We start from the raw sequence: 20966 nt of genomic DNA, 5'->3' as shown, positions 1-20966 counted from the left end.
CTTGGTTTCATCAGACTAGAGAATCTTGTTTCTCAAGGTCTGAGAGTCCTTTAGGTGCTTTCTGGCAAACTCCAAGCGGGCTGTCATGTGCCTTTTACTGAGCAGAGGCTTCCGTCTAGCCACTCTGCCATAAAGGCCTGATTGGTGGAGTGCTGCAGAGATGGTTGTCCTTCTGGAAGGTTCTCCCATCTCCACAGAGGAACGCTGGAGCTCTGTCAGAGTGACCATCGGGTTCTTGGTCACCTCCCTGACCAAGGCCCTTCTCCCCCGATTGCTCAGGTTGGCTGGGCGGCCAGCTCTAGGAAGAGTCCTGGTGGATCCAAACTTCTTCCATTTACGAATGATGGAGACCACTGTGCTCTTCGGGACCTTCAAAGCTGTAGAAATTTTTTTGTACCCTTCCCCAGATCTGTGCCTCGATACAATCCTGTCTCGGAGGTCCACAGACAATTCCTTTGACTTCATGGCTTGGTTTCTGCTCTGACATGCACTGTCAACAGTGGGACCTTATATAGACAGGTGTGTGCCTTTCCAAATCATGTCCAATCCATTGAATTTACTACGGTTGGACTCCAATCAAGATGTAGAAACATCTCAAGGATGATTAGTGGGAACAGGATGAACCTGAGCTCAATGTTGAGTGTCATAGCAAAGGGTGTGAATACTTACGTACATGCAATATTTCAGTTTTTTATTTTTAATACATTTGCAAAAATTTCTACAAAACCTTTTTCACTTTGTCATTATGGGGTATTGTGTGTAGATTGATGAGAAAAATAGGAATTTAATCCATTTTGGAATAAGGCTGTAACATAACACAATGTGGGGAAAGTGAAGAGGTGTGAATACTTTCCGGATGCACTGTATACACACACACACACACACACACACACACACACACATATATATATATATATATATATACATACATAAAATAGCTATTTTATATAGCAAATATACGTTTCATATGAACTTTTCAACATGTCCAATTGTGTTGGACCTTGTGTCCACATCGCGTGACTGTCAAGCTTCTGTCCGTGGAAAAAAAAACAGCTTACCTTTTCATTCTCAGTGGAAATGCAATATTTTAAATAGTTTCGGCATTAAATGTGTTTTGATAAAATTTTTAGCGAGAAATTTGCATGTTAATTTCCTAATCCTCGTTCAGTGACCGTACATGATCTTTAGTTTGGTCGTTATAACGGAGATTCTTTCAGGTCCCACCAGAAAATGGTCTTTAAATCTGCAAGATTCAAGTCGCAGAAGAGAGCTCTGTGGACACCGTGACGATGGACTGTGTCATACGCAGTACTATGAGCACAAAAACAAAACCCCCTTTCCGAGCTGCACAGCACCTGCTGCCATGCAGGCAGGACCGGGTGAGCAGGACTTGGTTTGTCAGAGTCTCATGCACAACTTGGTAAGAGATGTTGAAGAAACTGAACGCAGCGTTTCATGAACTCCTCACAGGCAGTCCTTTACGGTACCGCTCTACTGGACCCAGCACCAGGTCTGTCGGTGCTGACAGGACATCAACAGAAGACAAACACCTCTGTGTAGAATATACAGGAAGACAGGTGCAGCAGAAGGGGTGTTAGGACAAAATCGGAACACCGGCAGATTACATGACCCTTCTCGTAATGCACGCTATGTTGGCCAGGGCACAGTTAGACTTGACCTGTGGGTGTGATGTGGTTAAGATTAGGATTTGCATCGGGGGGCCGCCAAAATAGTGCGTTATCAAGCCAGGGTCACATAATTTTACAGGTTGTAGATTTCGATACACAACGGGCAACATGTCACAGTTCACAAGCCATTTGCTCGAACGCCACCCACTTCTTTATAGTGACTGCAAGGTAAATCAACTTCCACTTCATGTCACAGTTTGCACCTAGTACTCAGCGACCTGCAGCGGGAACAGGGACACGTCTGACTTCCTGCTGCACAAGACACGTGGAGAACAGCGTCCCAGGGAGCAGATATCAACATGACTTGAGGACGTGTTGCGTGCGTTCAGACTGTCCAGACCTGTGTTCACAGCAGTTCAGACCTGTGTTCACAGCTGTCCAGACCTGTGTTCACAGCTGCTATCTAGACCTGTGTTCACAGCTTCTGTCTAGACCTGTGTTCACAGCTGCTGTCCAGACCTGTGTTCACAGCTGCTGTCCAGACCTGTGTTCACAGCTGCTGTCCAGACCTGTATTCACAGCTGCTGTCCAGACCTGTATTCACAGGTGTCCAGACCTGTGTTCACAGCTGCTGTCCAGACCTGTGTTCACAGCTGCTGTCCAGACCTGTGTTCACAGCTGTTCAGACCTGTGTTCACAGCTGCTGTCTAGACCTGTGTTCACAGCTGCTGTCCAGACCTGTGTTCACAGCTGCTCTCTAGACCTGTGTTCACAGCTGCTGTCCAGACCTGTGTTCACAGCTGCTGTCCAGACCTGTGTTCACAGCTGCTGTCCAGACCTGTGTTCACAGCTGCTGTCCAGACCTGTATTCACAGCTGCTGTCCAGACCTGTGTTCACAGCTGCTGTCTAGACCTGTGTTCACAGCTGTCCAGACCTGTGTTCACAGCCGTCCAGACCTGTGTTCACAGCTGCTGTCCAGACCTGTGTTCACAGCTGCTCTCTAGACCTGTGTTCACAGCTGTCCAGACCTGTGGTCACAGCTGTCCAGACCTGTGTTCACAGCTGCTGTCCAGACCTGTATTCACAGCTGCTGTCCAGACCTGTGTTCACAGCTGCTCTCTAGACCTATGTTCACAGCTGTCCAGACCTGTGTTCACAGCTGTCCAGACCTGTGTTCACAGCTGCTGTCTAGACCTGTGTTCACAGCTGTCCAGACCTGTGTTCACAGCTGTCCAGACCTGTGTTCACAGCTGCTGTCCAGACCTGTGTTCACAGCTGTCCAGACCTGTGTTCACAGCTGCTGTCCAGACCTGTGTTCACAGCTGTCCAGACCTGTGTTCACAGCTGCTGTCTAGACCTGTGTTCACAGCAGTTCAGACCTGGGTTCACAGCTGCTGTCTAGACCTGTGTTCACAGCTGTCCAGACCTGTATTCACAGCTGCTGTCCAGACCTGTGTTCACAGCTGTCCAGACCTGTGTTCACAGCTGCTGTCTAGACCTGTGTTCACAGCACTTCAGACCTGTGTTCACAGCTGCTGTCTAGACCTGTGTTCACAGCTGTCCTGACCTGTATTCACAGCTGCTGTCCAGACCTGTGTTCACAGCTGTCCAGACCTGTGTTCAAAGCTGTCCAGACCTGTGTTCACAGCTGCTGTCTAGACCTGTGTTCACAGCAATTCAGACCTGTGTTCACAGCTGCTGTCCAGACCTGTGTTCACAGCTGTCCAGACCTGTGTTCACAGCTGTCCAGACCTGTGTTCACAGCTGCTGTCTAGACCTGTGTTCACAGCAGTCCAGACCTGTGTTCACAGCAGTCCAGACCTGTGTTCACAGCTGTCCAGACCTGTGTTCACAGCTGCTGTCTAGACCTGTGTTCACAGCAGTTCAGACCTGTGTTCACAGCAGTTCAGACCTGTGTTCACAGCTGCTGTCTAGACCTGTGTTCACAGCTGTCCAGACCTGTATTCACAGCTGCTGTCCAGACCTGTGTTCACAGCTGTCCAGACCTGTGTTCACAGCTGTCCAGACCTGTGTTCACAGCTGCTGTCTAGACCTGTGTTCACAGCAGTTCAGACCTGTATTCACAGCTGCTGTCCAGACCTGTGTTCACAGCAGTTCAGACCTGTATTCACAGTTGCTGTCCAGACCTGTGTTCACAGCTGTCCAGACCTGTGTTCACAGCTGTCCAGACCTGTGTTCACAGCTGCTGTCTAGACCTGTGTTCACAGCTGCTGTCTAGACCTGTGTTCACAGCAGTTCAGACCTGTGTTCACAGCTGCTGTCTAGACCTGTGTTCACAGCTGTCCAGACCTGTATTCACAGCTGCTGTCCAGACCTGTGTTCACAGCTGTCCAGACCTGTGTTCACAGCTGCTGTCTAGACCTGTGTTCACAGCAGTCCAGACCTGTGTTCACAGCAGTCCAGACCTGTGTTCACAGCTGTCCAGACCTGTGTTCACAGCTGCTGTCTAGACCTGTGTTCACAGCAGTTCAGACCTGTGTTCACAGCTGCTGTCTAGACCTGTGTTCACAGCAGTTCAGACCTGTGTTCACAGCTGCTGTCTAGACCTGTGTTCACAGCTGTCCAGACCTGTATTCACAGCTGCTGTCCAGACCTGTGTTCACAGCTGTCCAGACCTGTGTTCACAGCTGCTATCTCGACCTGTCTTCACAGCTGCTGTCTAGACCTGTGTTCACAGCAGTTCAGACCTGTATTCACAGCTGCTGTCCAGACCTGTGTGCACAGCAGTTCAGACCTGTATTCACAGCTGCTGTCCAGACCCTTGTTCACAGCTGTCCAGACCTGTGTTCACAGCTGTCCAGACCTGTGTTCACAGCTGCTGTCTAGACCTGTGTTCACAGCAGTTCAGACCTGTATTCACAGCTGCTGTCCAGATCTGTGTTCACAGCTGTCCAGACCTGTATTCACAGCTGCTGTCCAGACCTGTGTTCACAGTTGTTCAGACCTGTGTTCACAGTAGTTCAGACCTGTGTTGACAGCTGTCCAGACCTGTGTTCACAGCAGTTCAGACCTGTGTTCAGACCTGTGTTCACAGCTGCTGTCCAGACCTGTGTTCACAGCTGTTCAGACTAGGCCTGTCAGATAGCATTTGAAATTCGAATGTACATTCGAATTATGGTAATAATATTCGAATTTGAATATGAAAATATGAAATTCGATTTTTTGTAATATATTTTTTAATATATTTTTCCCCCTTATTAATATTATTATTTTTAATGCACACACGTTTAAATGGAAATAAATGATGGTTTCGTGAAACGTATTTTATGAAAATAAGCATAGCCTACATCCGTAGTAAAACCGGAAATTAAAAAGCTCTTGTCAGTTCCCACGCCGAGCGGGCGGGCTCATAGAACACAGGAAATGGCGGAATCCGAGAAGAACGTTGGCTGGTACCCAAGCGCTAGCACTAGCACTAGCACATCTCCTGCGAGAGTCATTCATACTCCACAACATCTGAGAAGTTACGTATGGAAATTCTTTGGGTTTTGGGCTGTTAATGGGAAAATCGAAGAGAGAACCCGTGACAAAGTTGTTTGGGGACACGTATTGCATGGCTGTACCAGAACTGCAGAATGGTGTAAACCTCAAGAAAGAGATGAACAACTATGAATCTGAAGTCCCGATACCTGCCAACCAAAACCCACTTCTCTGGTGGAAGGCGTGTGGTTCCGGAAAATATCCACACCTCGGGAAGATGGCTCAGAGATACCTCGCCGTGCCAGGGACATCCGTGCGCTCTGAGCGTGTCTTTTCTGATGCGGGAAACATAGTCACCAAAAAAAGGAGCGCTCTCGAGTCTGAACACGTGGACGCTTTGGTTTTTCTCGCAAACCACTATTAGCACAACTTCTTATACTACTACAGTGAGTAGGACTCTTGATTTTATTTTTTTAAGCCCCGTGGGTCATGGATAATTTACTATGCCTATGTTACTTACGGTAAATTCGTTAACACCATCTGGCCTTTTCCTAGTCAGATTTATTTTACTTGTATGTTACTTAGAGTAGGCCCTAGTTAACATCATCTGGCCTTTTCCTAGTCAGATTTATTTTATGTTTAGGGGTGCTCAACAACAGTTTTTGGACTAATATGTGCTGGAGTTTTATGTTGTCATAAATATGCTGTTAATAAAAACACGGGCTACAATAGACTTACTCTCTCTGTATTGATTTTTGGGGGTGATATGCAAATTCAAGGTATTCGAATGCCATTCGAACCTCAGTGTGTAATATTCGTTATTCGTTCGAGGCCTATTTTTGGCATTCGTTCACAGCTCTAGTTCAGACCTGTATTCACAGCTGTCCAGACCTGTATTCACAGCTATCCAGACCTGTATTCACAGCAGTCCAGACCTGTGTTCACAGCTGTCCAGACCTGTGTTCACAGCAGTCCAGACCTGTGTTCAGACCTGTATTCACAGCTGCTGTCCAGACCTGTATTCTCAGCTGTTCAGACCTGTATTCACAGCTGTTCAGACCTGTATTCACAGCTGTCCAGACCTGTATTCACAGCTATCCAGACCTGTGTTCACAGCTGTTCAGGCCTGTGTTCACAGCAGTCCACAACTGTGTTCACAGCTGTTCAGACCTGTGTTCACAGCTGTTCAGACCTGTGTTCACAGCTGTTCAGACCTGTGTTCACAGCTATCCAGACCTGTATTCACAGCAGTCCACAACTGTGTTCACAGCTATCCAGACCTGTATTCACAGCAGTTCAGACCTGTGTTCACAGCTGTCCAGACCTGTATTCACAGCTATCCAGACCTGTGTTCACAGCTGTTCAGGCCTGTGTTCACAGCAGTCCACAACTGTGTTCACAGCAGTCCAGACCTGTGTTCACAACTGTTCAGACCTGTGTTCACAGCTATCCAGACCTGTATTCACAGCAGTCCACAACTGTGTTCACAGCTATCCAGACCTGTATTCACAGCTATCCAGACCTGTATTCACAGCAGTTCAGACCTGTATTCACAGCTATCCAGACCTGTATTCACAGCAGTTCAGACCTGTATTCACAGCTATCCAGACCTGTATTCACAGCAGTTCAGACCTGTGTTCGCAGCTATCCAGACCTGTATTCACAGCAGTCCAGACCTGTGTTCACAGCTATCCAGACCTGTATTCACAGCAGTCCAGACCTGTGTTCACAGCAGTCCAGACCTGTGTTCACAGCTGTCCACTTGTGATGCATAACTAAGGACGCTTTTGAATCTCACCTCGTAGTGCTCATAGTAAATGTGAAATACTCACAGGTGAACTGATGCGCCGGTTTTGATGAACAAACTACTCGCTTAGAGTGGAATTGATAACTACTACTACTACTACTACTACTACTACTAATAGTACTACTTTCGGCTGCTCCCGTTAGGGGGCGCCACAGCGGATCATCCATTTCCATCTCTTCCTGTCCTCTGCATCTTCCTCTGTCACACCAGCCACCTGCATGTCCTCCCTCACCACATCCATAAACCTCCTCTTTGGCCTTCCTCTTCTCCTCTTCCCTGGCAGCTCCATATTCAGCATCCTTCTCCCAGTATACCCAGCATCTCTCCTCCACACATGTCCACACCATCTCCATCTTGTCTCTCTTGTTTTGTCTCCAAACCGTCCAACCTGAGCTGTCCCTCTAATATACGCCTTCCTAATCCTGTCCTTCTTCATCACTCCCAATGAAAATCTTATCATCTTCATCTCTGCCACCTCCAGCTCCACCTCCTGTCTTTTCATCAGTGCCACTGTCTCCAAACCATACAACATAGCTGGTCTCACAACCATCTTGTAAACCTTCCCTTTAACTCTTGCTGGTATCCTTCTGTGACACATCACTCCTGACACTCTTCTCCACCCACTCCACCCTGCCTGCACTCTCTTCTTCATCAGCTAAACATCTTACGCTAGCTAAGCATCTTACCCCACCAGATAAATACCTTACCCCACCAGCTGAACATCTTACCACACCAGCTAAATATTTAACTCCACTAGCTACACATCTTACAATAGCTGAGCATCTTACCCCACCAGCTAAACATCTTACACTAGCTAAACATCTTACCCAACCAGCTGAACATCTTACCCCACCAGCTAAATTTCTTACCCCAACAGCTAAATATCTCACACCACTAGCTAAATATCTTACCCAACCAGCTGATGATCTTACCCCACTGGCTAAACACCTTACCCCACCAGCTAAATATCTCACCCCACTAGTTAAACATTTTACCCCACTAGCTAAACATCTCACCCCACTAGCTAAACATCTTACACGAGCTAAACATCTTAACCCACCAGCTGATCATCTTACCCCACTAGCTAAACGTCTTACCCCACCAGCTAAACATCTTAACCCACCAGCTAAACATCTTACACTAGCTTAACATCTTACCCCACTAGCTGATCATCTTACACCACTAGCTAAACAACTTACCCCACCAGCTAAACAGCTTACCCCACTAGCTAAATATCTTACACTAGCTAAACATATTACCCCTCTAGCTAAACATCTTACACTAGCTAAACATCTTACCGCACTATCTGATCATCTTGCCCCACTAGCTAAACAACTTACCCCACCACCTAAACAGCTTACCCCAGTAGCTAAATATCTTACACCAGCTAAACACATTACCCCACCAGCTGATCATCTTACCCCCCCCCAAGCTAAACACCTTACCCCACCAGCTAAACATCTCACCCCTCTAGCTAAACTTTTTACACTAGCTACACATCATACCCGACCAGTTGAATATCTTACCCCACTAGCTAAACATCTTACCCCACTAGCTCAACATCTTACCCCACTAGCTAAACATCTTACCCCACTAGCTAAACATCTTGCCCAACCAGCTGAACATCTTCCCCAACAGCTAAACATTTTACCCCATTAGCTATACATCTTACAATAGCTGAGCATCTCACCCCACCAGCTAAACATCATACACTAGCTAAACATCTTACCCCACCAGCTAAATGTTTGCCCCATCAGCTAAATATCTCACCCCACTATCTTACCCACCTTAACCCACCAGCTGAACATCTTACCCCACTAGCTAAACATCTTACCCCTCTAGCTAAACACCTTACCCCACTAGCTAAACATCTTACCCCACTAACTAAACAACTTACCCTACCAGCTAAACATCTTACCCCACCAACTTAACATCTTACCCCACTAGCTAAACATACTACACCACCAGCTAAATAACTTACCCCACCAGCTGAACATCTTACCCCACCAGCTAAACATCTCACCCTACTAGCTAAACACTTACACTAGCAGAACATCCTACCCCACCAGCTGAACATCTTACCCCACCAGCTAAACATCTCATCCTACTAGCTAAACACTTACACTAGCAGAACATCTTAACCCACCAGCTAAACATCTTACACTAGCTAAACATCTTACCCCACTAGCTGATCATCTTACCCCACTAGCTAAACAACTTACCCAAACCAGCTAAACATCTTACCCCACCAGCTGAACATCTTACCCCACTAGCTGATCATCTTACCCCACTAGCTAAACATCTTACCCCAACAGCTACACATCTTACCCTACTAGCTAAACATCTTACCTCACTAGCTCAACATCTTACCCCACCAGCTAAACATCTTACCCCACCAGCTGAACATCTTACCCCACTAGCTAAATATCTTACACTAGCTAAACATCTTACACCACCAACTGAACATCTTATTCAACTAGCTAAACATCTTACCCCACTAGCTAAACATCTTACCCCACTAGCTAAACATCTTTCTCCACTAGCTAAACATCTTACCCCACTAGCTAAACATCTTACCCCACTAGCTAAACATCTTTCCCCACTAGCTAAACATCTTAACCCACCAGCTAAACATCTTACCCCACTAGCTAAGCATCTTAACCCATCAGCTGAACATCTCACCCCACTAGCTACACATCTTACCCCACCAGCTAAATATCTCACCCCACTAGCTAAACATCTTAACCCATCAGCTGAACCTCTTACCCCACTAGCTACACATCTTACCCCACTAACTAAACATCTTACCCCACTCGCGAAACATACTGCACCACCACCTAAATAACTTACCCCATCAGCTGAACATCTTACCCCGCCAGCTAAACATCTCATCCTACTAGCTAAACATCTTACACTAGCTGAACATCTTAACCCACCAGCTAAACATCTTACACTAGCTAAACATCTTACCCCACTAGCTGATCATCTTACCCCACTAGCTAAACACCTTACACCACCAGCTAAACATCTTACCCCAACAGCTAAACATGTTACGCTAGCTAAACATCTTACCCCACTCACTAAACATCTTAAAAACCCAGCTAAATATCTTAACCCCATCAGCTGAACATCTTACCCCACCAGCTAAATACCTTACCCCACCAGCTGAACATCTTACCCTACCAGCTAAACATCTCACCCCACTAGCTAAACATCTTACCCCACTAGCTAAACATCTTTCTCCACTAGCTAAACATCTTACCCCACTAGCTAAACATCTTACCCCACTAGCTAAACATCTTTCCCCACTAGCTAAACATCTTACACTAGCTAAACATCTTAACCCACCAGCTAAACATCTTACCCCACTAGCTAAACATCTTATCCCATCAGCTGAACATCTCACCCCACTAGCTACACATCTTACCCCACCAGCTAAATATCTCACCCCACTAGCTAAACATCTTAACCCATCAGCTGAACCTCTTACCCCACTAGCTACACATCTTACCCCACTAACTAAACATCTTACCCCACTAGCGAAACATACTGCACCACCACCTAAATAACTTACCCCATCAGCTGAACATCTTACTCCACCAGCTAAATACCTTACCCCACCAGCTGAACATCTTACCCTACCAGCTAAACATCTCACCCCACTAGCTAAACATCTTACCCCACCAGCTAAACATCTCATCCTACTAGCTAAACATCTTACACTAGCTGAACATCTTAACCCACCAGCTAAACATCTTACACTAGCTAAACATCTTACCCCACTAGCTGATCACCTTACCCCACTAGCTAAACACCTTAAACCACCAGCTAAACATCTTACCCCAACAGCTAAACATGTTACGCTAGCTAAACATCTTACCCCACTCACTAAACATCTTACCAACCCAGCTAAATATCTTAACCCCATCAGCTGAACATCTTACCCCACCAGCTAAATACCTTACCCCACCAGCTGAACATCTTACCCTACCAGCTAAACATCTCACCCCACTAGCTAAACATTTTACCCCTCTAGCTAAACATCTTACCCTACCAGCTAAACATCTTACCCCACCAGCTGAACGTCTTACCCCAGTAGCTAAACATCTTACCCCACTAGCTGAACATCTTACCCCACTAGCTAAACATATTACCCCACCAGCTGAACATCTTACCCCATTCGCTAAACATTTTACCCCACCAGCTAAATACTTTACCCCACCAGCTGAACATCTTACCCTACCAGCTGAATGTCTTGCCCCAGTAGCTAAACATCTTACCCCAGTAGCTAAACATCTTACCCCACTAGCTGAACATCTTACCCCACCAGCTGAACATCTTACCCTACCAGCTAAACATTTCACCCCACTAGCTAAACATCTTACCCCTCTAGCTAAACATCTTACCCTACCAGCTAAACATCTTACCCCACCAGCTGAATGTCTTGCCCCAGTAGCTAAACATCTTACCCCACCAGCTGAATGTCTTGCCCCAGTAGCTAAACATCTTACCCCAGTAGCTAAACATCTTACCCCACTAGCTGAACATCTCACCCCACTCGCTAAACATATTACCCCACCAGCTACATACCTTACCCCACCAGCTGAACATCTTACCCGACCAGCTAAACATTTCACCCCACTAGCTAAACTTCTTACCCCTCTAAGTAAACATTTTACCCTACCAGCTAAACATCTCACCCCACCAGTTGAACGTCTTACCCCACTAGCTACACATCTTACCCCACCAGCTAAATATCTCACCCCACTAGCTAAACACTTACACTAGCAGAACATCTTAACCCACCAGCTAAACATCTTATACTAGCTAAACATCTTACCCCACTAGCTGATCACTTACCCCACTAGCTAAACACCTTACACCACCAGCTAAACATCTTACCCCAACAGCTAAACATCTTACGCTAGCTAAACATCTTACCCCACCAGCTAAACATCTTACCTGACTGGCTAAACATCTTACACTAGCTAAACATCTTACCCCACCAACTGAACATCTTACCCCACCAACTGAACATCTTACCCCACCAGCTAAACATCTTACCCCACTAGCTAAACATCTTACTCAACAACTAAACATCTTACCCCACTCACTAAACATCTTACCCAACCAGCTAAATATCTTAACCCCACCAGCTGAACATCTTACCCTACCAGCTAAACATTTCACCCCACTAGCTAAACATCTTACCCCTCTAGCTAAACATCTTACCCTACCAGCTAAACATCTTACCCCACTAGCTAAACATCTTACCCCACTAGCTAAACATCTTACCCTACCAGCTAAACATCTTACCCCACCGGCTGGAGTGCAGACTTCGGGGGGGAAAGCAGGTTAAAGAGTTGTGTGACGGAATCCTCATGGCTGCCATTTCTTATGAGACCCCATTCCAACAGAAGGTTGGGGTCACATAGGGGGCTAGCCAATATAATGTTTTGAAATGCAATAATCGAATTGGGGGGGGCGACTCGAGAAGAAAGCAAAGGGGGGGGAAATACCCACAAACCGCGCTTAGTCCAACTCGGGTATGACGAAGCGCTTCAGTCTGGAGCTTTTGCGACAGAACTGCGCGCGCGTATCAAAGCCGCGCGTAAGGTGACAGACCGCGCGCCTGTGTGCCGCGGTAAACCGGCGGGCGCGTCTTTGTCTGTCAAGCCGTGGATGTGGTTTGTTTGCAGTTAGCATGAACCAGCCAGAAAATGTGTGAAGCCTCACAACACGACGCTGAAGACTGGAGGTCAGTCTGTAAATAGAGACTCACCTCAGATCCCACCATGTAGAAGTCCCCATCCTGCTCCAGCTGAAATTTAATTGGCTTTTGGCCAAATGTTTTACTTAAAGCCAGTTGCATCTTTATGCTGCAGCTACTCAGCATGTACCTCTTTTGTTCTTCCCTCAATCTGTTGACGGATCGCAAACCAACTTACACCGGTGAATACCGCCACCTACTGTACCGGAGTCTGTAGCAGCAAAAGGCTTTACCTACTCAAATTGGCTCTGTGCACAACTGTAGTCGACTGACTTCCGGTTTCTACTGCAGCGGTCATACCAGTTTCCTGATTGTTGGCGTGTGCTGTTGACAATGGCATATTTTTCGCGATGCCTGCAAGATTTGCCATTGATAAATGTCAATGACATGCACACAACTGGCGACAGATTTTCATCTGCACCTACCAGCAAACGTGGCGAAAAGTTTCAAGTTGTACATATCAGGTTATGTCCACAACTGTGAGGATGAGCGGACGGGTGGACGGAGTTGTGGGCGTAACTTGATATGTACAACTTGAAACTTTTCACCCGTTTGCTGGTAGGTGCAGGTGAAAGTTTGTCAACAAACAAAATTGAAAAATTGACTTGACTTGACAATTCTGTGCATGTCGTTGACATTTATCCATGAAAATCTTGCAGGCATCTCGAAAAATATGCCATTGTCAGTAGCACATGCCAACAAACAGGAAACTGTTATGACCACTGCAGTAGAAACCGGAAGTCAGTGAACTACAGTTATGCACAGAGTCGATTGTAGTTGAAAACTATATTTTCCAATCTAATTTTTTTACACGTTTGGTGTGATTAAAACAAACTATGGAAAATAACCTTAATTCAAAGCAGTCGTTGTCTTACATGTTCATGCCATGGGCTTAATCCATTTTTCACGTGACGTCACTGAGCCATGGAAATGCCCATCTGGCAGGCAAAACAAAAATACTGGTTACCTTGGATGTACATTGCATCCGGAAAGTATTCACACCCCTTCACTTTCCCCACATTTTGTTATGTTACAGCCTTATTCCAAAATGGATTAAATTCATTTGTTTCTCATCAATCTACACACAATACCCCATAATGACAAAGTGAAAAAGGTTTTGTAGAAACTTTTGCAAATTTATTAAAGATGAAAAACGGAAATATTGCATGTACATAAGTATTCACACCCTTTGCTATCACACTCAGAATTGAGCTAAGGTTCATCCTGTTTCCACTGATCATCCTTGAGATGTTTCTACATCTTGATTGGAGTCCACCTGTAGTACATTCAATTGATTGGACATGATTTGGAAAGGCACACACCTGTCTATATAAGGTCCCACTGTTGACAGTGCATGTCAGAACAGAAGCCAAGCCATGAAGTCAAGGGAATTGTCTGTGGACCTCCGAGACAGGATTGTATCGAGGCACAGATCTGGGGAAGGGTACAAAAAATGTTCTACAGCTATGAAGGTCCCGAAGAGCACAGTGGTCTCCATCATTCGTAAATGGAAGATGTTTGGATCCACCAGGACTCTAGCTGGCTGCCCAGCCAAACTGAGCAATCGGGGGAGAAGGGCCTTGGTCAGGGAGGTGACTCTGACAGAGCTCCAGCGTTCCTCTGTGGAGATGGGAGAACCTTCCAGAAGGACAACCATCTCTGCAGCACTCCACCAATCAGGCCTTTATGGCAGAGTGGCTAGACGGAAGCCTCTGCTCAGTAAAAGGCACATGACAGCCCGCTTGGAGTTTGCCAGAAAGCACCTAAAGGACTCTCAGACCTTGAGAAACAAGATTCTCTAGTCTGATGAAACCAAGATTGAACTCTTTGGCCTGAATGCCAAACGTCCCGTCTGGAGGAAACCAGGCACTTCTCATCACCTTGCTAATACCATCCCTACAGTGAAGCATGGTGGTGGCAGCATCATGCTGTGGGGATGTTCTTCAGCGGCAGGAACTGGGAGACTAGTCAGGATCGAGGGAAAGATGAATGGAGCAAAGTACAGGGAGATCCTTGATGAAAACCTGCTCCACAGCGCTCGGGACCTCAGACTGGGGCGAAGGTTTACCTTTCAACACGACAACGACCCTAAGCACACAGCCAAGACAACGAAGGAGTGGCTTCGGGACAGGTCTGTGAATGTCCTTGAGCGGCCCAGCCAGAGCCCAGACTTGAACCCCATTGAACATCTCTGGAAAGACCTGAAAATAGCTGTGCAGCGACGCTCCCCATCTAACCTTACAGAGCTCGAGAGGATCTGCAGAGAAGAATGGGAGAAATACCCCAAATATAGGTGTGCCAAGCTTGTAGCTTCATACTCAAGACTTGAGGCTGTAATCGCTGCCAAGGGTGCCTCAACCAAGTATTGAGTAAAGGGTGTGAATACTTATGTACATGCAATATTTCAGTTTTTTATTTTTAATGAATTTGCAAAAAATTCTACAAAGCCTTTTTCGCTTTGTCATATGGGGTATTGTATGTAGATTGATGAGGGAAAAAGGAATTTAATCCATTTTGGAATAAGGCTGTAACATAACAAAATGTGGGGAAAGTGAAAAGGTGTGAATACTTTCCGGATGCACTGTAACTCCAGTTCTATGAGTACGTGCGCAGCCCTCTAGCGGGCTTCACTGTCGGTTTACCCCATCGAGGCTCCGCCTTAGCACCTGAGAAAGAACTTTGGACTCAGTCTTTGCGCCCAATTAGGGCGCAATAACCGAGATAAAACGACTAATGTGCCACATTCCATTTCACAACGATGATCTCGTTTTATCTTGTGTCTTATATCCAGCGCACTCCTTTCGTTTAAAGCAATGCGCCTTCGTCCCCCCCTAAAACTCCAAACTGCTTCTCAGCCAGGCTGTGGCATGTTTAGTTCAGCTCAAGCCAAGCTGACAGAAAGAGAACCTTCGGTCAACGAGAAAGGTAAAACCAATTCAGCTGTTTGGCAGCAATTTGGTTTCAAGGAGCCCGACGAACAACAACAAATACTGTATAAGATTTGTAACACGGCAGTGTCTGCACCACAAGGCAATACGACCAATTTGTTTAATGATCTGAAAATCAATCATAAACTGGTCTATGACCAAACAATACAGGAGCAAACAACAAAGAAAAGTGAAGCCCTCTCGACTTCTTCCACTGCAACAATCATCAATTAAGGACACTCTTTATAATGCGACCATCCACCCATCCAGCTCTCAAAGACATAAAATATATAAGAGATGCTATCACATTCTTCCTAGCAAAGGCGTGCCCAATTAGCACTGTTAGCAACCAGGGATTCAAGAAACGGGTAAACACTTTGGAAAAGTTCAAGAAAACCCATTGTTAAAAGACGAGCTTTTCTAAAAGTTCAATAAATGCATGATGTCTTGATGCATGCTCAATAATCCAGGTAAGAAAATCAAAGGTGATGAAACTGTCAATAAACGTTGTATCCAGATGAACCGATTCACCCTTCTTTGATAAATGCATGATATTTGCAAAGTCAATGAGTAATCATGTTAGATAATCATGATCTCAATATTGGCGAAAATAATCATAATTGTGATTTTTGCCATAATCGAGCAGCCCTACTGCCAGGTGCCAGAGAGGATGCCCCTAATAGAGTGCGCCCTGAGGCACACTGCGGCAGGGCGGCCCATTGCTTCATAAACCTTTCAGATTGTGTCACGAATCCAGTGAGCACCATGGCAGACAAACACTGCTTTCTGAAAGTGACCGTGCGCTCCACATAACAGCAAATCACTCGCACCAGACACAGGGTGTGGAGGTACTCCTCCTCCCTGTCAGCATGAGGGAGAGGAAAGTACACTCTCAGACGGATGACCCTCAACCTGGACAAGGAGGTGATGGCCAAAAGGAGGAGTTAGTGTGCAGTTCCACCGACCCCTTATCATCACTGACCGACGTGCAGGAGGCCAGTGGCCAAAGTAAGAGCCAAGAGAAGCATTGTCTTGATAGACAATAGCGCCAATTCCGTCTGACCTAGCGCCTTAAAAGGTGGACCAGTGAAATCATCCAGAACCGCCTGCAGGTCCCACTGAGGAACAAAGCATCGAGTAAGGGACCTCAGCATGCGGACTCCCGACAGGAAGTACTTAACCAAAGTGTGGCTACTGACAGTGAAGTGGCAAAAACCATCATGGCCCGTTGTAATCGCTGCTGCAAACACCCCAAGCTAGAAGCAGCGCCGGCACCATCAAACAGGTCCTGTAGGGACTGCAGAACTTCCTGCACAAGGCAGGAGCATGGGTTGAGGTGCCTGACCTCACACCAGTCCATAAAAATCCATCAGTGCGTAGGAGCTTCCTAAAGCTGAATGAGGGCAAATCTGACGTTGTCCTATTTGCCCCCCCCCTCCCCGACTCCAACAGTCTTGGCAACCTGTCCACCCTTGTCAAAAATCATGTCAAAAACCTTGGTGTGATATTTGATTCAGCCTTCAAATTTGACAAGCAAGTTACTGCAGTAGTGAAAGCCATTTTCCCCCAGCTTTGTACTATTGCCAAAATCAAGCCATTTCTTTTAAAGGACTCGTGAAATTCAGCCACACTTTCATATCCTCTCGCTTGGATTACTGCAAGAGAAAATATTCCATTGTCGAAAAGGAAGCGCTGGCCTGCGTCTGGTCTGCTGAGAAATGGCGTACATGGCTCTGGGGAAGGAAATTCCTGTTACGCACCGATCATCAAGCACTTACAATACTCCTGACTACCAAAGGCAATAACTGCGCTGGTCTCCAGATAGCCAGATGGTCTGCTCGCCTGATGGAGTTTGACTATGATGTTGAATACAGAACTGGATCTTTGAACTATGTCGCTGACTGTCTATCTAGACTTCCACTTCCCGAGACAGACACTGCATGTGCAGAGAATGTGGAATCTGTTGCAACCATTCTCACTGATCTGAGTGCTGTGTCTGTGGATGACTTCCAGTCTGAGTGCTGTGCCTGCCCGGTGCTCACAAAGCTCCATGCACTGATACGGAAGGGCTGGCCCTCACGAAAGAAAGCAACTGAGCCTGACTTACAGCCATTCTTCCTGATCCGCCATGAGCTTGCAGTCATGGATGACTGTATTGTCAGAGGTACTCATCGGTTGCTGGTGCCTGAGTCATTGCAGAAAAGACTCATTAATATCGCTCATGAAACCCACCAAGGCATTGTGCGCACCAAACAACACCTCAGAGAACTGTATTGGTGGCCCCAAATGAACTCCCAGATAGAGACATTGATTAAGAACTGTACAACCTGCAAACAGAATGATAAGTCGACTGTAACCCATGATGCTCCACTCCAAACCATTCCCCTACCAGCTGCTGCCTGGGAAAAGGTTTCCGTGGACATCGTAGGTCCGTTTGAGATAGCACCTGCTGATTGCAGATATGCCATAACACTGGTAGACTACTACAGTAAATGGCCTGAAGTAGCATTTGCTTCCCCTGCTGACACAGCTACTGTCATCCAGTTCCTGACCACTGTTTTCTCTCGAGAAGGGGTTCCACATACGACGAGAGGGAGGAGGGGCAGAAAGGACTATCCACCGGAACCAACTCCGACCATGCCCCTACCCTAGAACTACACCAGACCCTGAAAGTCCCCCACCAAGTCCAGAGCCTGTGCCAGACCAACGTGACTACGCGTGGTATCCAGTAAGTTTCTCTGTCCCTCAAGCTCCGGAGATGCCCGCTGCCCCCCCCAAGCAATCTAGAGGGGTGGGGGATGGGAAATAAGGCTAAAACCGGGGGAATTGGGTGTCCCAGTTCGTAGATCTGCAAGGGAGAATAGGAAGGCCCCATTCAGGTATCGGAAACAGGTGAGAAGTTAGTATAGCCGGGACGACTATAGAAATAGTGGTGGGGGATGTCACGGGGTCTGGAGGGAAGAGGGAAGTTGAATAGTGACGGATAGGTGAGGGCGCGCAGGTGTACCCAGTTAGTAACTAAGGGGACATAAAGGATTTGGGGTGTTTGGACCAGAGAGAGGTGAGAACGGGGGGAGAGGGAACAGATATCGGGAAGGGAGACGTTCCTATTCCGGCTTTGCTGGTTCTTTGTTCTGTTAGTTTATGGTAGTTTGATTGTTTTTTTCCCCGGCTACAACGACCACGGGAAGATTGACATTCCCCTGGAAAAACAAGGATATAGAAAACGGGGACGCCAACTACCCCCGGCCTATCAGTTTCCCAAAGACTGTGATAGCCTACTTCCCATTCCATCAGCGGAGCGCCAGGCTGAGCTGGACGTCGGAGAGAGAGGGAGCTTGGCACGACAGCAGAGGGGGTTTAGATACGTCTACCCCTCCTGCAGTGGGGAAGGTGTGCCGCCGGCTGGACCCAGGGTTTCCTGTAGCCTGCCCAGCAGGAAGAGGGAGAGGGAGCCTGGCCCTGCCCTGACACTGAGACTGCTGAGTAGCCCAGAATATAGCTGCCACCGCAGAGGAGGCACAGCCTACTGCCAGAGACTGCAGGACTGGGCCACTGGGTTTAAGTTTTAAGGTTTTGTGTGGGGATTTAGGTCTTGTAAGGGGAGGAGTCAAGACCTATAGAGGAACTATTTATCAAACACTAGGGATGCGCACGCAGCTTGGCTGCAGGAAGAGCGCGGTTGATTAGCGTCCCGGCTTGGTATGAAGACGGCTAGCGAACTTCCGATACGTTACAACGGTTTGATTTTCGTTTTAAGATGTTTTCCGCCTACTGCAACAGCTTGTCAGCCAATGATAAGACCAGTTATGCTACGAAGTTAACCCTGGTAAATCTTGAATCACCGACCTGCGCCTAAAGCATACGGGTCTCCAAGACGTGTCCCATTGGAGACCCGTATGCTGTTGACGAGACAAAACGGCCCAGTCTTCAGTGGCCAAATATTCACGAATACCTGATGGACACACCAAGTCTTGATGCCCGGGAGAGCTTGAAAGCGTACACGTCTCTGGATGCATACAACTGTCACTAGCGGTCATGTCCAGGACACACTATTTCATGATGACAGCTGAAATCAAATGACAGGTTGTGGATTGGTATTGTGAACAGTGCAAAAAATGAAGTCAAAAAGATGTACTGTGAAACAAACCATTTAATGAAGTAATAAACTGGCGTCGCCTGTAGTTGTATTTTACATTAAAACAACTGAATGTTGAATTAATCTCAATAATGAGTTTTTTTACAATAAGTATGCATCTTGTAAAAAAAAAAATTACCTCATGTCACTGCTGCTGTACCTGCACATAAACATATGACTAATAAAAACCTTGAACCTTGAAATGTATCTTTGACTCTACATACTGGAAAATGTAGATTATAATTTCATGGATCCTTTATCAAAACCTTGACAAGTTCTTTTCTAGGGACTATACATTTACAAAGGTCTGTTAATACTGCACACACAATCCCCATGGCATCCAAGAGTGAGTGTGTCGCTATGTCCATGTGTGAGTGGAATAACAGTTGTCAGAATTGTGAAATTCTTCCATCTACCCATCACTCTTTCAATGTGTATTGTCACGTTAGACAAACGCCTTGATGTTTCCACTTCTTGAGCAGAGAGCTGCTTGTTACCTTTGGTAAAGTGAGGGATTCTAAGGGTGACCCCGCGTACAGCAAGCTCATCTCTGATGGTAAAACCACGATCTGTTGGTATCTCGTCATTTACTTCTAGAAGGTCATAAAATCCAGACTCAGCTGTAAGTTGTTTATCAGAAACACGCCCAGCCCAACCTGCGGACAGAAAAGTAATGGCTCCTGCAGGTGACATGCCAACCAAACACTTAACTGTGTTGTGGCTCTTATAATTCCAATATGTTTGGGCTCTGGAGGTTAGAGTCGTGGGTCTGTTGATAAAAATGTCAGTGCAGTCAATAATGCATCTGCAACGCGTGTATTTAGCTTTAAAACATTTTGGCATGTTCCTTAATATTGCATGCTTGCTTGGCCACTTGATGAGAGGTTTCAAAACCTGAGACATAACAGGAGCCAACTTCTCATAGTTTTAGAGATGTCACATTCGGTAACCTTAAATCTGAATGCAGTATCCTTGTTGCTGAGCCCTAATCGGAGTTTCATCAGGATAGCCAATAGATGGTCCTCCAGGGTCAGAGAACCACGCACAACCTCCACACTGTCTTTAACTGTTTGGAGCAACCGCTCAAAAATGACCCTGGACAGACCTGTGAAAAGCAGAACCTGTGCTGCTTTGCATTTGACAGAGCTAAAGGAAAACTGTGTGTTCCTGGGTGTGGCTTTTAGTTGTTCATTCTCCGATTTGAGTTTGTTGATGTCCACACGCAGGTTGTCACATTCGGTAGAAAGTTGGCTG

General features: G+C 46.5%; 1 protein-coding gene across 4 annotated transcripts in view; it reads right to left on the bottom strand.

The window, feature by feature from the left end:
• Positions 1–12797, bottom strand: part of LOC130121661 (SWI/SNF-related matrix-associated actin-dependent regulator of chromatin subfamily B member 1-like) — a 48085-nt gene extending 35288 nt beyond the window's left edge. For 3 of the 4 annotated variants that reach the window (XM_056290500.1, XM_056290501.1, XM_056290503.1), the window contains exon 1: positions 12660–12797. In XM_056290500.1, coding sequence (XP_056146475.1) covers positions 12660–12773 — 114 coding nt within the window. In that variant the 5' untranslated portion in view covers positions 12774–12797. Of the gene's footprint in view, positions 1–12193; positions 12352–12659 lie in introns of those variants that run through there. The other variant, XM_056290502.1, reaches the window with a different exon arrangement.
• Between the last annotated feature and the right edge of the window lie 8169 nt (positions 12798–20966).

The sequence above is a fragment of the Lampris incognitus genome, chromosome 12, assembly GCF_029633865.1.
Source record: "Lampris incognitus isolate fLamInc1 chromosome 12, fLamInc1.hap2, whole genome shotgun sequence".
NCBI classification, from domain to species: Eukaryota; Metazoa; Chordata; class Actinopteri; order Lampriformes; family Lampridae; genus Lampris; species Lampris incognitus.
Note: the sequence above shows the minus strand (reverse complement) of the source record. Positions and strands in the feature narration are given on the sequence as shown.